Source organism: Euleptes europaea, chromosome 3 (assembly GCF_029931775.1).
Source record: "Euleptes europaea isolate rEulEur1 chromosome 3, rEulEur1.hap1, whole genome shotgun sequence".
NCBI lineage: Eukaryota > Metazoa > Chordata > Lepidosauria > Squamata > Sphaerodactylidae > Euleptes > Euleptes europaea.
Window position 1 is genome coordinate 48,779,469 of NC_079314.1, and position 18,149 is coordinate 48,797,617.

General features: G+C 42.3%; 2 protein-coding genes across 10 annotated transcripts in view; both read left to right on the plus strand.

The window, feature by feature from the left end:
- Nucleotides 1-8,449, plus strand: part of KIF21A (kinesin family member 21A) — a 125,223-nt gene extending 116,774 nt beyond the window's left edge. For 5 of the 9 annotated variants that reach the window (XM_056847219.1, XM_056847222.1, XM_056847225.1 and 2 more), the window contains 5 exons: nucleotides 823-987; nucleotides 2,037-2,154; nucleotides 4,334-4,504; nucleotides 5,213-5,412; nucleotides 7,972-8,449. In XM_056847219.1, the coding sequence (XP_056703197.1) occupies nucleotides 823-987; nucleotides 2,037-2,154; nucleotides 4,334-4,504; nucleotides 5,213-5,412; nucleotides 7,972-8,065 (748 nt within the window). In that variant the 3' untranslated portion in view covers nucleotides 8,066-8,449. The remainder of the gene's footprint in view (nucleotides 1-822; nucleotides 988-2,036; nucleotides 2,155-4,333; nucleotides 4,505-5,212; nucleotides 5,413-7,971) is intronic. The other 4 variants (XM_056847221.1, XM_056847223.1, XM_056847224.1 and 1 more) reach the window with 1 other exon arrangement.
- A 4,680-nt stretch (nucleotides 8,450-13,129) lies between these two features.
- LOC130474782 (maltase-glucoamylase-like) overlaps nucleotides 13,130-18,149 on the plus strand; it is a 76,009-nt gene continuing 70,989 nt past the window's right edge. The window contains exon 1 of the mRNA XM_056846481.1: nucleotides 13,130-13,172. Coding sequence (XP_056702459.1) covers nucleotides 13,130-13,172 — 43 coding nt within the window. The remainder of the gene's footprint in view (nucleotides 13,173-18,149) is intronic.

Here is an 18,149-nt window from a genome sequence, read left to right on the forward strand (position 1 = left end):
AACTTGGACCAAAAAGGGTGAGAAGATTGTAAATAATGTCTAACTTCAAGTTGTAACTCTAAAAGGCCACTTTTAAATTTTAAAATTGGGCGAATAGCTTAGAACTTGGACCAAAAAGGGTGAGAAGATTGTAAATAATGTCTAACTTCTAGCCTAAAAAATTTCAACCTCATTTCTGTTCATTTGAATGCATCCATTAATTTGAAGCCTGTACTAATTTAAGATGGGTAGCTTAAAGAAATTACAATAGTGTCTAGTGTGGGATAGAAAGGAGGTACAGGGAAGCTGTTTCAGATGTTCTTGCCCCATTTTAATACATAACTAGGTAATTGTAATTAGATATCTGGATATTGTTACCAAATTGAACCAGCAAAAATTTCTGTGTCTTTGGCAGTAGTAGCATTGAGTATTTGGTGGGGGGCATGTGCCTTTTACTAGGGGCTGGTACATGAGGAATCTTTAAACACGAGCACAAGTGATTATTTTAATTAATTAGAGAAGTCATATAGTGGAGTCATTTAACTTCTACCCTGAATCTTTCTACCAGAAGGGATTGCTGTAAGTTTCCTTTTCACCAGTTCAGAAAATTTGAGAGAGCCTAGGCTTATCTATATAAGTGTTTAGTGTACAAATATACTGGAATGTCTATTCTAAAAGTGTTTGCATGCTTTTTAAAGCAACATTTCAGCACTCATATTCTGTTTGTCCTCTGTTCCCATTGCACAAAATGTGCTTGCAAGGATGTTAAAGGTCGCTGAGGAATTCTTTGACCTTGTATAGAATTGTTAACTTTCCTCTTGCTTTGTTTTCTACAAAATGAAGGTCTTCGGGCCAGGTGATGCCAGGCGATGCTTGCTCTGGAAGTGCTAATAGAACTGTGACCATTCCAGCTGGGGAGAACCAGATAAATCAGATAGCCCTAAACCCGACTGGCACGTTTCTGTATGCAGCTGCTGGAAATGCAGTGAGAATGTGGGACCTGAAAAGGTAAAGTTTTCCAGATCATTTACTGATATGGCAAGAGGCCATGGTGCTGCAGCCTGCAGTATCTGCCACTCAGCAACTGCCATGCCCAAGGCAACACTGCGTAGAGGTATAGAGACAGCCATGTTCCCTATGGGCACCACTTGAAGGCCTGTGGTTGTGTAGGAGCTGTGGTGCATTGACACTCCTTCCTATGCCTCCTACATGTGAAGCCCTACACTGTGTGGTAGGGGCCCATTCAGCTGGCCCTCACCACTCCTGGAACGGAGTTGATTGGTGCATTCCTGGTGTATTCAGGCAGTTTTGTTTTGTTTCAGTCAGGCCAAAGAACTGATATTAATGGGGACCATATGAGCCAGGTAACAGATGGGTCTGCACAGCTCTGTCGTGAGCTAGCTAGATGAAAAGAAATGTGCAAATGAATCAAAAGGTACACAAAATGGCACAAGTTAGTATAATATCCCATCAGCCACCTTGAGCTCCGGAGGTACAAATATTTAAATAAATAAAATTTAAAAATAAATGACATTTCCAAAATGATATTTACAGCGGCATCTGTTTCCTGCACAGTGTCTGGTAATTTTCACATGTGGTCAAGAAGAAGAAAGTAAAACTGATGCCTGGTAGAAACAGGAAGAAACAAGAAGGAACGTCATCTTCTTTCTCTTAAACTGGATGTTCCTGTAGTATGATTCCTGCAGGAGACTTATGCCATCAGTTTCTGCACAGACCAACAGTGGTCTGAGAGAGTCAACCTGAGGCAGCCTCTCCCTCACTTTCTAAGCATTCTGAAAGATCTTGCTGTCCTGAGAGGGAGATAGGAGAAGGAGAAACTCAAGTCTTCAGCACTTGGAAGAGACTAGCAGTGGTCTGAGAGAATTTCTGCTTGACTTGTCTTTTAGCATTTTGCCTTGATCAGAGGCACTAACAATCTGCAGGGGCGGTGTCTTGATATCTGCTGCCTATCTGAATTGCCCTTTCTCATTAGAATAATTATGACTAAGCTCTTTTATGTCCAAGTCACACTGTGCCCATTCCTACTCTTCTTCTAGATTTCAGTCTACAGGAAAATTAACTGGACATCTGGGCCCTGTCATGTGCCTTACTGTAGACAGCATATCCAATGGACAGGATCTCATCATTACTGGCTCAAAGGACCACTATATAAAGGTATTGTCTCCCATGTCTTTGGCACTTTATTACTAAAGCATAACAATCTATGGTTTCTGTTTTCTTCCATTCTCTCCATTATTCCCAGCTCAAACTATGTAGATCAGTAATTGGAGGTTGCTTCTGTGTGCCTTTTAGAGATCAAAAATTTATCACAGTCTTCTAACTTCATTTCTGCAGGGAGAAAAAGCAAATTCCTTGCTCAAGTCAAAAAGGGTGCTCTCTTCTGGCATTTTCCTTTACAGTTTCGATGATAAAATAAGCAGGCCTTCTGCTGTGTTAACTCTTCATTCCAGCGGTGTCAAACATAAGGCCTGTGGGCCAGATCCGGTCCCTTGAGAGCACTTATCCAGCCCGCAAGCCAGCCGAGGCATCTCCCACACCATTGTTGATCTGGGCTGGCGAGGCATAGCCCAGCCCTACCAAGTGACACTTATGTCATATCTGGCCCTCGTAACAATTGAGTTTGACACCCCTACTTTATTCAATAAATCTATCCACATGTCCATTTTAAAACCATTCCAAGAAATCTGAAAATTCCAGATGGATAGCCTAGTTAGTCTGTTGTTGCATAAACAAACTGGAGTCCAGTGGCACTTCAGGAACTAACATTATTTATTCCAGCATAAGCTTTAATGAGTCAGAGCTCCCTTCTTCAGATGCATCTGATAAAGTTGAGGTCTGCTTCTCAAAAACGTACGATGGAATAAGCACTCTTACAGCCCATTCTTGAGCAAGCGGCATGTGGGGGACGGTGGGGAGGAGGTGCCACCGTGGTGCCTCCTAAGCAGTTCCCCACATGCCGAAAACATTTTAAAACCCTTTTTGTGGCTTTTTAAATTTTAAATGGGGCTTTTCGCCCCATAGAGAATAGCGAGCAGGCGCAGCAACGCTATTCTCGGCGCCAGTGTCCGGGGCTGAAAGGGGGCAGGAGACTACCTAACAGCAGCTCCTCCCCCTGGAACACCCCGGGATCGCCTCCTGGGATGCCAGAACACCCCCTGGAACACCGGCACAGGCCTTTATGCCGGTGGGACGCTGGCGGAAGGCCCCGCTGGTGTTCCTGGGTGGCGCTGCCATGGCGGCATCCAGAGACTGGCATCCAGGCCTCCACGCCGGCGCTGGGGCCACTAACACTGGCATAAGTAGCCCGGACACCAGCATGGAGGGCCCCAACACCGGCGCAGCGCCTTCCTGGCCTCCTAAGAGCTTTTGCCCTTAAAGGTCAGGAATGCTCTGTTAGTCTTCAAGGTGCTGCTGTACTTTTGAGGGTATTCAGAACGTTACTACTGGTGTCTTACTAGCTCAGATGTATTAGCTTTGTGTTGTACTCTACCGTGCAGGCAATCAGTAGCAAATCTGTTTATAATCTTCCACTGGGTGTTTCTGTTTGTTGCTTGGTTGTTGTTCTTAATGTAATGAAAGTTAACCTTCCAGTGCATCTGATGAAATGAGTTCTGACATATAACAGCTGGATAAATGATGGGTGGAATAAATTTTGTTAGGTGCCAATAGATTCTGCTTTAATTTAACTGGTTCAGTGGTAGAGCATCTGCTTGGCATGCAGAAGGTCCCAGGTTCAATTCCTGGCATCTGCAGCTAAAAGGATCAGGTGGTAGGCAATATGAAAGACCTCTTCTGGAGACCCTGGAGAGCTGCTGCCAGTTTAAGTAGGCAGTACTGACTTTGATGGACCAATGTGTGTTCAGCTGTTGAGAATATTGCACTTATGAGAAACTAAAAAGGGGTACAAAATCTGCATACGAAAAATCTGCATACGAAAAATGACACAGTTATTTGTGTGATAAATGAAAGCATGACAAAATCCTATAGAGAGAGTTTGGCATCCATTCCTTGTGATACAATGACAGGAAGAGAGTGGTAATAATAGCAATTATAATAGCAAATGTTTGGGGTTTTTTTTTAAAATACAAAGCTGTCATTTGAGATGCAGCGTGTGTATAAATGCATTGTAGATTTATTTCAGATGAGGCTTCAAATTTTATTGAATGTACAAATAATTAAATTTACTTAGTAATTCGGATTGCTGTACTGTTCCAAATATTTTGCAGGAATTGGCATGGTACTGCATTTTTTGGATAATGTTTCCCAGTTTACATTTTCCTAATTACATGCCAAGTTCATTCTGAGGATTTTTAATGTATTTTTACTATTGTAGATGTTTGATGTCACTGAAGGAGCACTTGGAACTGTAAGCCCTACACACAACTTTGAGCCTCCCCATTATGATGGCATTGAAGCTCTTACTGTTATGGGAGACAACCTTTTTAGCGGATCCAGAGATAATGGCATAAAGAAGTGGGATTTGGCTCAAAAAGACCTCATTCAGGTACTGTTAGGAAAGCTGAGCAAGTAGATATACAAACTCTGTACACTCTCAATTAGTCAGCACTAGTTGTATGTCAAGAACAGAGTCCTCCTTTTAAGTGGAAGCTTCTAGCCCTCATGGCTGCAGAGAATATATATGATTATACACTAGTAAAAATGTTAAGAGATTGGAAGAAAGTAACAAGGGAAAGAGGTAGATGTGTTTTACTTACATTCTGTATTTCTTTTATCTTTATTGTATAATCTTCTTGTTTTATAGTCTAATATACCTTGTAAAGGCCTTTGGCTATTTACAAATAAAATATTTACTTACTTACTTACATTCTGTATTAAGATGTATTGGTGTGGATCCAACCTTCCTCCAAGGAGCTTTCCTCCAACTTGAGTGTCCCTTCAACAGGAGGAAGAGCCATTTAATTTGGAGTAAGCATCCTTAGACTGGAGGAAGGCTTCAAACTTTGGTCACCGGAGTTGTAGCAGAGAGGTAGGAGCCAACATGAGGTGACGTTATTCTTTATTGAGGTTTGCAGTTTTTAAGTGTGGATGTTGTAGAAAACATCCTTACCATCTGTAAGCTATCCGCATTTCAATTGTGAAAAATCGTCTTTACCTCATCGTATTTTCTCATATGGCTTTCGGAGTTAGGTTTTCTACCCTGAATCTAGGTGGTGGTGGTTTCTCAGCCTGATTGTGTGCTGTGTCTTTTCAGCAAGTTCCTAATGCCCACAAAGACTGGGTGTGTGCTCTGGGACTAGCGCCTGGTTCCCCTGTCCTCCTCAGTGGCTGCCGTGGAGGCATCCTGAAGCTTTGGAATGTAGATACGTTTGCACCAATAAGCGAGTTGAAAGGGCACGACAGTCCCATCAACGCCATCTGCACCAACTCCAACCAGATCTTCACAGCATCTGAGTGAGTTATTTTCATGTTCTCTACATGCTAGTCATGGCTGGAATGAAATCTGAGCCGTCCACTTTAATTAAATACCGTCAGGGATTTTCACTGCTTTACACCAAATGCAGAAATTCAAAGGGCTCTTTGTCAACTAGGTGGTTCAACTCTCCTACACATTTGGGGTTATAACAGACCCCAGAGGGATACAAAAACATGTGAAGGGGCCATTTAATATTCTACACAGCCTCCTACAATAAGTGGATCGATTGTTCTGTAAAGTTTCAACCTCCTCTCTCATTTGGCACATTGTGCACTTTTAAAATATGAGTACTTCAGTCCAAGACTGAAGCATTGCACTCCAAGATCTTTACGAACTGCATTCCCCCACATGCTGGAAATGTAGTTAACACAACAATGCTTTTGTTGCTGTTTTTGTATGACTGTAATGGGAGTGTTTCACCCTAACAGCACATCAGCAGAGTGAACTTTTCTTTTTACAATTACAAACTGTGGTTTACATTCATTGTTTGCACTGTGAGATGATTCTGTATTGATAGTTTTATGTTTTAAGCTACTTGTATGGGGAAAGAAGTATAACAGATAATGTCAATAAGGGCAAAAGAGATGTGTAGCAGTATGCTATTTAGATTGGGCAAATTTGTTTTATGTTCCGTCAAGTCCCTTCTGTCTTATGGCAACTGTCTGAATGAATGGCCTCCAAAACGTCCTATCATTAACAGCCTTGGTCAGGCCTTTCAAACTGAGAGCTCTGGCTTCCTTTATTGCATCATTCGGTCTCATCGGTTTGTCTTCTTTTCCTAATAAACTGGGCAAGTTTATAAAATAGATATTTGCCTGAATCAAACAGATATTTGTATGCAGAGAGAACTGTTTGCAGATTTTCAACAACTTTCCAGCCTAGTTGCCTGGATACCATTATTGTTACTTAATTGTCATTGACCTTTAAGGGAGTTACATTCAGCATAGTTTAAATCAGTGGTTCCCAAACCTTTTCGGGCCACTGCCCTCTTGGTTCCACAAACTCAACCCCAGCGCCCCCTACCCTATCCAACAACACAGTTGAAGGGGCCCACCTCTAGCGCCCCCTGCTGCCCCCTTGCTTCTTAGTGCCCCCTAGGTAATCCCACCGCCCCCCAGGGAGTGGTACTGCCCACTTTGGGAACCACTGGTTTAAATAAATAATGTTCGCTTATGCATTAATGTTACAATATGAAACACTTGCTCTCATTTAAGAAGTTTGCTAGTTGTGACATTTAAAGAAAATGTATTGTTCTACTTAGTGGGCGGGGGGGTCCACTGGACATGAAACATTCATTACCTAGCAACGTTTACCCCGAAGTGTGATAAAAGGCCCACCATGTAGTAGGTGCACAGTCCCCAAAGTCATACTGAAGTTGTGGGGACTTTTGTACTCCATTGGCATTTGAAATACTCTCCTGGCAGATAACAAGGCACCACCACCACAGTCCATCATTTCTGTTCGCACCCTGTGTGTCCAGGGCCTTTTAGGAATTGTATTACCTACCTCCCGCTTATAATTTATGGACAAATTTAGAACTGTGTACATTGTAGCCTGCTTTTCTAACCCTTATTTTTATTTAGCCCAAAACAATTATGATAGAGCTGGAGCTGGATACCGTTTTGTAGGGGCAGACAGGGAAAACCCATCGTGGCCTGGCCCTACCCCCCCTCCCGAGGGAGGCAGAGGCAGGCACATGAGGATCAGGCAGGCCAGGTCCTGCCTCCCCAGCCATGTGGAATGGGCACTTGCTTGCTTGGGCAGGCTGGGCCCTGCCTCCCCCACAGAGGCCCTTCTTGCAACTAGGCAGGCCTCTCCAGATGGCAGAGAGGCCATTGGCCCACTGGGAGATGTCCCAGTAGCCCTAATGGCCACTCTGCTCCTGCCATTTTACTTCATTCGTTACCAGGGTTACTCTGATCTTCCTGCCTCAAGAGAAAGAAATTACTGTCTAGCCTTTTGGCTTTCTAAGTCTTTGTCCCCTTTAGGTATACTATTGGTGTGTTATGTTAAACATATTGGTCTTACCTTGTAGAGAGGCATTAGCATAATTAAAGCTGGTAGAGAGAGATGACTCATCTCCTGCAATTTCCCTTCTGCCAGTCTTTTACTCACGTTGCAGTCTCTGGAGCTTGTGTAGAGTTGTAGCCCCAGTTAATAACGTATCGAGGTGGCTTCTAGATTAGAGGGCATTTCTCCACCTCCCCCCCCCCCCATCAGCTAGTTAGTGGGAGGTTAGGAGAGCTGGCTGGTCCTCTCCATCATACCTCAGTCACCACTTTCTCCCAATCCCACCACTATTTCTTCAATCAAGATGAGAGAAATTGGGATCCAGTGCGGAGAATGAAATTTCCCTACCCTATGAAACTTGCAGGTCCCTTTTCAATTATGCGGTACTGATGCACAGACACACTTCTAGATTCTACTCACTTTAAGGAAAGGTTCTATTGCGGAGGTTGATTTGTAATTCATGGCCATATAGATTAACAATAATCTTTATACATCCACTAATTTTAATGGTTTTCATTGTTTTGTAGTGATCGGACTGTCAGGATCTGGAAAGCTCCCAGCAGCTTGGATGGACAGATCTCAGATCCTGGAGATACGAGTGAAGACGTTGCTAGTAATTAAACAGGAATTTCAACATATGTCGTCTCAAGCTATGGCGATACAGTGTGTGTTCTTCCTGAAAATTGCTTCGCAGTGAATAGGCAACCAGGGAGAGAAAACTGGAAGATACAGCTAATCTCTACTGTTAAGTGTGTTGTATTCTGCTCAAACTGCTGCCCTTAAGAGCTGTCCTTGTGTACTGTATTTTAAAACACTAGTCTGTTGGTGATGTATGCTTGTTTCACATATAATGGCTGGATTTGTGTGCATATGTAAGTCTTGTAAGTTAAACAAACTGGATGTCTGTTGGTGTGAATGTTGGTCTTAAAAACTGTAACTGGAGAATATAAAACATGTACCTCACTCTCTGACCTTTCTTTCAGCCACACTTCATCTCATGGTTGTATGGAGTGTATCTATTGCCTCCTTTCCATGGCCTTCAATAGAAGAGAATTGGGAATTCTATAACGTTTACTTCTGTTTTGCTGCTGTTTGAGATGTTAAGACTGGAGGGGAGGGGAAAATCTTTGAGACAGATTACTGACCTGACTATGTTGTGGTAACAAGAATGCCGTAGGACCTCAGCTGTTAGCATATTATTCTTGTTGACCAAAGTTGTGCAGCTACATATACTCTGTGCTCAGGACTAGAACTAAAATGTTATTGAATTGCTGTTAACTTTGTATTAGTGCTTTGCCTACAGCAGTATTCTTAACACCCTCACACAAAAAAACACCCCATTTTAATATATTTTTCTTATGAATTTGTTTCTAGCATCTATGTTTTTGTTTAAAACAAACACCTTACACAAGAAGATGTCCTTCCGTTTAATCTAATTTGATAATGCTGCTAAATACCTTTCAAAATGTGTTGTTCATGAGCCTTGGCGGTTACTTAAAAGAACTGTACCACCTGTGTCAACAAAGGCTGTGTAAATACCTGGATTGTAAAAAGAGAGTCTCTTAACAATGTGCCTGCATGGATACTGAGCAAGAGGGATGTATAATTTATCGAGCTTTTTGGGACATTAATTTGTAAATTCAGCAAGTTTTAAAAGTTTATAATAGATTCCAGAACACTGTTGAATTGTTTTCTTGGGTTTTGCTGGCAGAGAAGATGGGCCTGTAAATGTACAGCTTGTGGTAGTTGATGCTTAAATTAAAAAAAAAAAGGTGAATGTGAAAGTTTGATTTCTCCTTGATTTTCTTGCTCTAACAACATAAGTAAAAATAGTCCCGAGCACAGTAAAACTGCCAAGGCCCCATATATAATGTTACCCAACTTTTTTTGTTTTCTGCTGCAACTCAGTAAAAGCCCTCTACCCCTCTACCCATCAGTTCTCTGCTGTTCCTTACAACATCATTAGTTGAGAATACAAAGATCCCTCCTAATTAAGAGTCAAGCCCCTGCAGTGTGTCCATATGTTATTATTTCACTTTACATAGTGAACAATATAGCTAATTCAGCACAGAACGATATAGCACTCTGAAGTTTCTTATGGACGTTTCCAACACTAAAGCGATCTTAGAAGTTGAAAACAAAGCTGTCCTTCTAGATCAGTTACTCTGAGTGGAAGCCATGTCTGAATTAGAAGTAAAGCCTTTCCTACCTCCATCCCAGTTTGTCTTCCTTTTGCTTTCATTCTCAAGGAGAGGGTCAGATACAGGTGACCAACAGCGGTAAATTCCTATGCTGTCCTTCTTTAGTCAAAGTCCAATGAAATTAATAGGTGTAGATTGGAGAAATGTTAAATGTGGGTTGCACTGTGATGTGTACATGAGAACAGCCTCTCTTTGTTTCCATCTCCCATTTTTGTCCTAATCTTCCGCAGAGCTCAGGATAGTGTCCCGATCAGGCTGACTGAGATTCATGGTCGAGTGGGAATGAGAACTGAGCTGTCCTTGGTCCAAATCCCAGCACTCTGGTTTTGTGAGGGGCAGGGTGTTGTGGCTGCTGCCTGCGGCTCCCTGTTGACCAATGGGCTTTCTCCTCATCTTCTGCAGTGCCTTGAACCACGAGGAAAGGCAGAGTATAAACTTTTTAATTAATGGTGCACCAATGGAATGTATAGTTTTACCACAATAAGGATTTGAACTTTCCCAATAAAACAAGGTTTGGCTCACCAAAGCTAGGCATGCCTCCCTATCCCTTATCTGTTGCAATAGTGATTACCTAGCTAGAACAGGATATGCCAAAGCTGATCTCCCAACCAGACCACAGTAAAACATGCATCAAACTTAAATTCTACGCAGTTAGTATTTTTGTTGGCTTTTAGCCTAGCATAAATAGAACCTAGCTGGCCAGGGAAGGGGATCATACTGCCATTTTCTATGGAATGGAGACTGGAAAGGCTATTAGTTCTTAATTGGCCCCTGTTCTCTCTCAGTGCTGCGCTTTCTTCCCCAGCACTACTATGTGGTATTACAAGCTAAATTCTATACCCAACATATTTCACTATTTACAAACCATACCATTTAAAATATCAGAATCGCATCTAAGCTTGTTTACCAGTCTCCTTGGGTACACTGAGGTCTTCAGAAGAGGCCATGACCCCAATTTCCCTTTGTTTTTGCTACCCTGATGCCGGACAAATAGGCACCCATCATCAGGCAAGGCTGCCAGGCTTTTTCTGTCCTGACTCTGAAAACTCTTCAAAAGCATTCAGAGGGTGAACCATCTGGTGCCCCCATGTGGTGGGATATAAGAGGAAATAAAGATGCAAGTGAGCAAGAGGATGAAATGAGGAAGAAGGGAAAGGGCAGACGTCCCCTGAAACTGTATGTGAAAATCCACATGAGGGACCTGACAAAGGTCAAATTCCCACTTCCATTTCTACACACCAACCATACCTGGGCTGAATACTGAAGATAGCAGATGAGTAGCAAGAGAATGGAGTATGCGAGGAACCTTCTTCCATTCTCCACAGTTCCTAGAGCTGCTTTTTGCAAAGGAGTTCTGGAATCAACAAATCCCTCGTAACATTTTTGGATCTCAAATGAGTATGACTAGATCCTCATGTGTAAGTGACCTGGCTACTATAATTCCTCACAGTTCCTTGCTACATTGGTGGGGAGAAGATCTTTGGCACAGGAGAACAAATGGACTTGCTCCAGACAGTGGGGTACAAAGGCACAGAAGAGCTTAAGTGCAGCTCTGTGAATATTTGAGCTAGCTATTGGTTTGTTGATCTGGCAATTGCTTCAGTGGTAGAGCATTCCAAAGGTCCCAGGTTCAAATCCTGACATTTCTAGTTAAAAGGCTCAGGAAGTAAGTAGGTAATATGAAAGATTCTGCCTGAGACTGTGGAGAGCTGTTGCTAGTCACAGTAGATATACTGTCCTTGACAGATGAATTGTGTGACCCTGTAGAAAGCAGGTTCATGAGTATCATGCAAAGAAAAGTAATGGAGATACTATGGCCTTCAGTTCTGGCTGTAGTTATGAATGAACCTGTCAAGACTGAAACCACCCTACAGGGATGTTGTTCCCCATCCCAAAACCTGGAACCCTGAGCAACCTTCTCTAAACCTGGCAAAGCAGCCAAACCACTTCCCCATGAGTTCCAAGGTGATTCCTGCGCGCACATTAACCAAACTAGATATATAATACAAAGATGTTTTATTTCTAAAAGTTAAAGAGAACAAAATAATTAAAATTCTAGTACATTCTCTGTTAGTTTTGGTTATTTTTGTTGCTCTTGGACCTATCTCACTATGTAGCGCATAGAATACCTACAGTGCAGATGGTAAGTCTTCTGCAAGCAATCTGATAATAGTGAGCAGAAGAATAATCCAAACTATGGCACAACACAGCACACACTAAAGCATCTGATACAGATATAAGGTAGATGGGCAGAAGGAAGACAGAGATAGCCCAGCTTGAATCTCCATACCCAATGATAGATTTGGTCAACAACATCAGATGATACACTTCAACCAATAAGAATCTTCCAGAAAACATTCACACCTGCTCCTTCTTTTCCTCCCACCCATCCTTTTACCACAGCCAGGCCTCGTTTTCAAACATGACACCACTGCCCAACCTTGGAAGAGATAAAGACCTAGGATTGCCAAGCCAGGTGCTTAGTCTGACTGGGCTTTCTAGTATTCAAGTTAACCCCTAGGTGGCATGAGGTGCAATTGCATCAGTACCATTTCCAAAGGGTCAGGTTTTGGTACATATGGTATTAGACAACTAATATACATCACAGAAGGTGATTTTGGGAAATGCTTTCAGCTGGTTCTCTGAAATCCACTCTCAACTGTTATGATGAGTGTGGAACTGAGCACTACAAACATCAAGAAATGATGGAACAGTAGGGTTGCCCACCTCCAGGTACTAGCTGGAGATCTGCTATTACAAGTGATCTCCAGCTGACAGAGCACCTGGAGAAAATGGCTGCTTTGGAAACTGGACTCTATGGCATTGAAGTCCCTCCCCAAACCTTGCCCTCCTCAGGTTCTGCCCCCAAAACCTCCCGCTGGTAGCAAAGAGGGACCTGGCAACCCTATAGAACAGTAAGTGCAGATTTAGAGACACCTGATCACTTCATATGTTATTTTCTTCCACTATGTGCAATAACGTCTATGTAGAAAAACATGTCAGAGCCAGCATAGTGTAGTGTTAAGAGTGGCAGACTCTAATCTGGGGAGCCTGGTTCGATTGTTCACTCCTCTACATGTAGCCTGCTGGGTGACCTTGGTCCAGTCACAGTTCTCTCAGAACTCTCTCAGCCAATGCAGAGGCAGGCCATGGCAAACTACCTCTGAACGTCTCTTGCCTTGAAAACCCTACAGGGTCACCATAGGTCAGCTGTGACTTGACAGCACAGACACATATCTATATTACCCTTATATGGATCCTGTTATATAATTAGCTCTGTAAAGATGTCAGGGTTAATGGCCAGCACATTTGTCATTTTTCTCACAGGCCATGCCTTTCCTGCAAATTAAGGTCACTTTGCAGTGATAAACGTGATAAATGTATGTATTGTATCTGCTTCCAGATAAGCCTATGCAATTTGTCAAGCAGTTGTTGCCTATAAAAGGCCCTGTCTGTATGGTCCTTGGATTGCAATTATTCAACCATGGAGAGAAACAAGCTTCATTTTTTTGCTATTTCACTTGCAGGTAAGATGTTCAATTAGATTTCTTGTTCAGACTTAACTGAACAGTTCAATTTGGATATGTAGGATCAAACTCAGAGGCACCAACATTTGCATTATCTTGCAAACTAGCATGACCTGGCAATCTGTCATCAGGTCTGACTCTTGGGTGTGGTTCTTTAACGTAAAAGCTGTGGTTGGGAGGGATGTAACTCCTAGACTGTTGTCCCAATGGAACTTCTCCCCCTACAAAACTGTTATTAGCTCCATCTGGGAAATAAAGGTAGGTACTGAGGCTCTTCTTTGGAGGAGGACTCAGCTGAGGAAAAAAGGCTGGAAAGATACCACTTTCCCCAGTGCTTAGGGTGGCCAGGTCCCTCTTCGCCACCAGCAGGAGGTTTTTGGGGTAGAGCCGGAGTAGGGTGGGGTTTGGGGAGGGGAGGGAAGGGATTGTAATGCCATAGAGTCCAATTGCCGAAATGGCCATTTTCTCCAGGTGAACTGATCTCTCTCAGCTGGAGGTCAGATGTAATAGCTGGAGATCTCCAGCTAGTACCTGGAGGTTGGCAACCCTGCCAGTGCTCCTGTTCCTGTCATAAGTTTGCAGCCCTCAGTAGTGGTTAATCAAAGTCAGAATCAAAACATGGATGTCCTACATCTTGTCTGGGATTTGATGCTTGGTCCCACCCAAGACTTGTTTCCTGCTTCTGTAGGACCTGCTTGAAGTGGTGCAATAAAAAGGGAAGATTTGACTCAATGCAAGGCCTGCACAGATTTGAAACTTTTATGTGTTCTTTAATGTTAGTTAAAATGCTTTTTAACCAGCAGCCACTTTACAGAAAATAGAGTTTGTATGCTCCGTCTTCAAAGGAAAGTGATAGGCAGGTCTGCACAGAGGGCTTTTGAGACTTGTGGACTGCACTGTGGGTTGGAGCCATTATGCTTTTAATCCTTTCCTTTAGATTTTACATGCTGCACCAGCTACAGTGGATAAAGGTCAGGCAGCAGGATTTGGTGAGAGATGCAGGTGAAGGGTTATGAAGTAGCAGGATTGCTCAGTATTGGTACAGCTTCTTAGTAGGATGTAATAGAAGTTTGAAGAATTGCTTGAGCAGAAGTTCTGGAGGTCCTCATCAGATGGTCATGGGTAACTCCCAGTCATTACTGCAAGGTTCCTTCTGGTCCCCCTCTTATTCAATATCTATATGAAGCTTCAAAAGAAAGTAATACAGAGCTTTGGAGTTGGGTTCCATTGGTACTAGGGTTGCCAGGCCAATGGCTGGCAATGAGCAGGAGACACTATTGTGAAATCATTTCCAACCCAAACCTGAAAGTGATATCACACTGCTCTACAACTCAGAGGAAAGTTACCATAGAAATTCCTTTGAATCCTACATTACTGAAATCAATACTGACTTTATCAAATGCTTTACTGAAATCAATACTGATTTCAGTAAAGCATTTGATAAAGTCCCCCATGATCTTCTTGAAACAAAGCTAGTAAAATGTGGGCTGGACACTGCTACTGTTAGGTGGATTGGTAATTGGTTGACCAACCGAACCCAAAGGGTGCTCATTAATGGCATGACTTCATCCTGGAGAGACCAGTGGGGTACCACAGGGGTCTGTCTTGGGACCAGTACTATTTAATATTTTTATAAATGACTTGGATGATGGAATAAAGAGCATGCTAATCAAATTTGCAGATGACACCAAGTTAGGAGGGGTAGTTAATACCCCGGAGGGTAGGGTCAGAGTTCAGAATGACCTCGATAGACTGGAGAGCTGGGCCATAAGCAATAAAATGGATTTCAATAGGGAGAAGTATAAAGTACTTCACCTAGGCAGAAACAACATAAGGCACAGGTACAGGATGGGAGAGAGTTGGCTTGACAGCAGTACATGTGAAAAAGATCTGGGAGTCTTAGTGGACCACAAACTGAACATGAGTCAACAGTGTGATATGGCGACTAAGAAGGCCAATGCAATTCTGGGCTGCATCAATAGGAGTATTGTGTCTAGATCAAGGGAAGTAATACTACCACTGTATTCTGCATTGATCTTAGTGACTGACGTAAAGATGATCTTTTCAGATGTTATAACCAGGTACTCTGGGTGCCCACTAACAGGATCATCTGCTGCCTATACACAGACATCTTTTTGCATGAAGAGGGCAAAAGGTGGATTTTCACATACAGCTTCAGTACACGTTCATGTACCAAGTCATGTGTCAAAGCTGTACACCTAGAGAACATCCATGCACTGCCTTCTTCATACATATTGTAGCTATCTGGACCATCACAGGTATTGCATGGTCCTATTAATGGGCTCCCAGAATACATGGCTGTAACTTGTGAAAAGGCCTAATTCTATGGTGTGTGTGAAGATACAGATGGTCTGATGTTTAGCTACCTCTGACCAAGCAAAATTGCTATGTTGGGATCCAGCTGTGTCTGTCATTGTACCCCTCTCTTTAGAGAAGAGGAATCCATTGCAGTCGGGGCTTTTCTGAGGTGAGGAATACAAGCAAAACTGTTTCTACTTCTAACCTGGACGGATGAAATTGTTTAAATCTGTTGCTGAAAGGATAGCGTGCGTTGGTGTAAAAGATAGAAGACATTGTTTTGGAAAGGCGGATGATGCCAAGCATTTACCTGTAAAATGTAATTTCCCGGCTACATAGGAATGCATAATTTAAATTCAATTTCCAATTTCAATTTCAATACCTTTTTTGGCATACCATCAAGCAATCAATCAAGTAAAACCTAACCTCTAAACATCATTTTACCTCAGCCTCTTAACAAATTCATCAAAAAATTTAGCCACAGATTCAATAGTCTCAGGATTTCGGGAGGATAACAACAAATTGATCTTACCATCATCAGCTTGATCTACATGTTTTAAAAGAAAGGGATCTAAGAGGACAGCACAAATTTCACAATAAAATGGACAATACAAGAGAATATGGTCAATACTTTCTATCTCCCCCAGGGCATATTTACATACTCTGGCAGAGTATGGAATTTTCTTATATCTCCCATACAGAATAGCAGCATAATTTAAATTCACAATTCACCTCTGCTAGGAGATCATGAGGCCAGGCACACATGCAGGCACAGTTGTAATTTAGATCCTCTGAGCCTTGCACACAGCACGACACACCTGCATCTGTTTTTCTGCTCTACACTTTTAATACCACATTATTTGTGTCACAGACAGAGAGGATGTTAAACACATGTTCTGGTCTACTGAAGCATTCCTAATATATACTCCAGGCACCTTCTCAATGAGCAGAGCTTAATCTGAATGCAAAATTAATGGCCTAGGTGCAACATTAATGTGCAGCACTAACGCTCAGTGCAGTCTTGAACCTGAGTCTCACAGAACCTTGCCCAGCTGACTCACAACTACACCAAGCCAGCTCTCTTTTGAGGGTGAAAGGGAGGGCAGGCCAGCATATGTCACCCCAAACTCCTTGGACAAACAATGGGATTAAAATGTGCTGAATGAAACAGAAATAAATAAAATCCTATAATGAAGCCAGAGAGCAGTGTAAAAGAAATAAAGAAATAGATGATATCCTAGGCACATTTACTTGGAAGTAATCATAGTGAACTCAGTGGGCTTGAAGAAGAAAAAGAAGAAGAGGGTTTTTATATGCCGACTTTCTCTACCAGTTAAGAATCAAACCAGCTTACAATCACCTTCCCTTCCTTTCCCCTCAACAGACACCCTGTGAGGTAGGTGAGGCTGAGAGAGCTCTATGTGTAGGGTTGGGGAAACGAATCCAGTTCACCAGAGTAGCGTCCACCGCTCATGTGGAGGAGTGGGGAATCAAACCTGGTTCTCCAGATCAGAGTCCACTGCTCCAAACCACTGCTCTTAACCACTACACCACGCTGGCTCTTCTGAGGTAATTTAAATAAATAAATAAATTTTATTTGCATCTAGTATGCCAGATAAAACAGGTAAAATAGAAACTGACCAACATCTACATACAGAGTAGATGTTTACAACCAAGGCCAACAAAATTAGGAATCACCCAATTTTACAATCCCACAGATTAAGGATGTACATTAAGGTGACGTAGCTTCATTGCTACTGCACAATATTTTGCAACCTGGGTGGTATGAGGTCATTTAAAAATGCATGTTTTAATCTTACGTGAAATTGTTTCAGAGGATAGTCATGCTGGACTGCAGTAAAACTTGTGTCTGATGAAAGAAGCTTTGACTATCGAAAGCTTATCCCCTGAAATTGTTCTCTAAGGTGCTACTGGTAAAAGGTAAAAAGGTAAAGGTCCCCTGTGCAAGCACCGGGTCATTCCTGACCCATGGGGTGATGTCACATCCCGACGTTTCCTAGGCAGACTTTGTTTACGGGGTGGTTTGCCAGTGCCTTCCCCAGTCATCTTCCTTTTACCCCCAGCAAGCTGGATGCGAATCTAAATGATTTAATCTGTATTTTTTTCTGTAATGGCTGTTGTAGAGATAAAGTAATGTATGAGCACATTTCTGGTTATGGTTTTTATGAAATCTGAAGGAGGATCATAAGGATAGAGGAATGCTTTCAAGCATATGTGGCCAGACCTGGGCCTGGGAACTGTGTGAGGCTCTCTGCCATAACAAGATTTTGTTTGTTTATTTGTTACGGCCAATGGCCAGCATAAAATTACAAAATAACAAGATTTTTACATGAAGCCCATAATGTGTAACAAACAGTGCTCCCCTTGTGGTAAAACCTAGGCATTTCACCTCTTTTTCTTCAAAAGAGTTTAAAAAAAAAAAGAAACCACCAGTGGGCAGCATAAGCTTTAGTTAATTTCAGATAAGAGAAGCCTCTTCTTTAGTGCAAACCTAAAACCAGAATGCTATGAAATTGGTTTGCTTTATTGATGTTTTACTAGGATTTGAGAGGATGGGAGAAGAAACAGTATAACAGTATGGGACATGACTTCATTTGCTCACAGCAAATTGTTTCTGTTAGAAAAGAGGGATGCAAT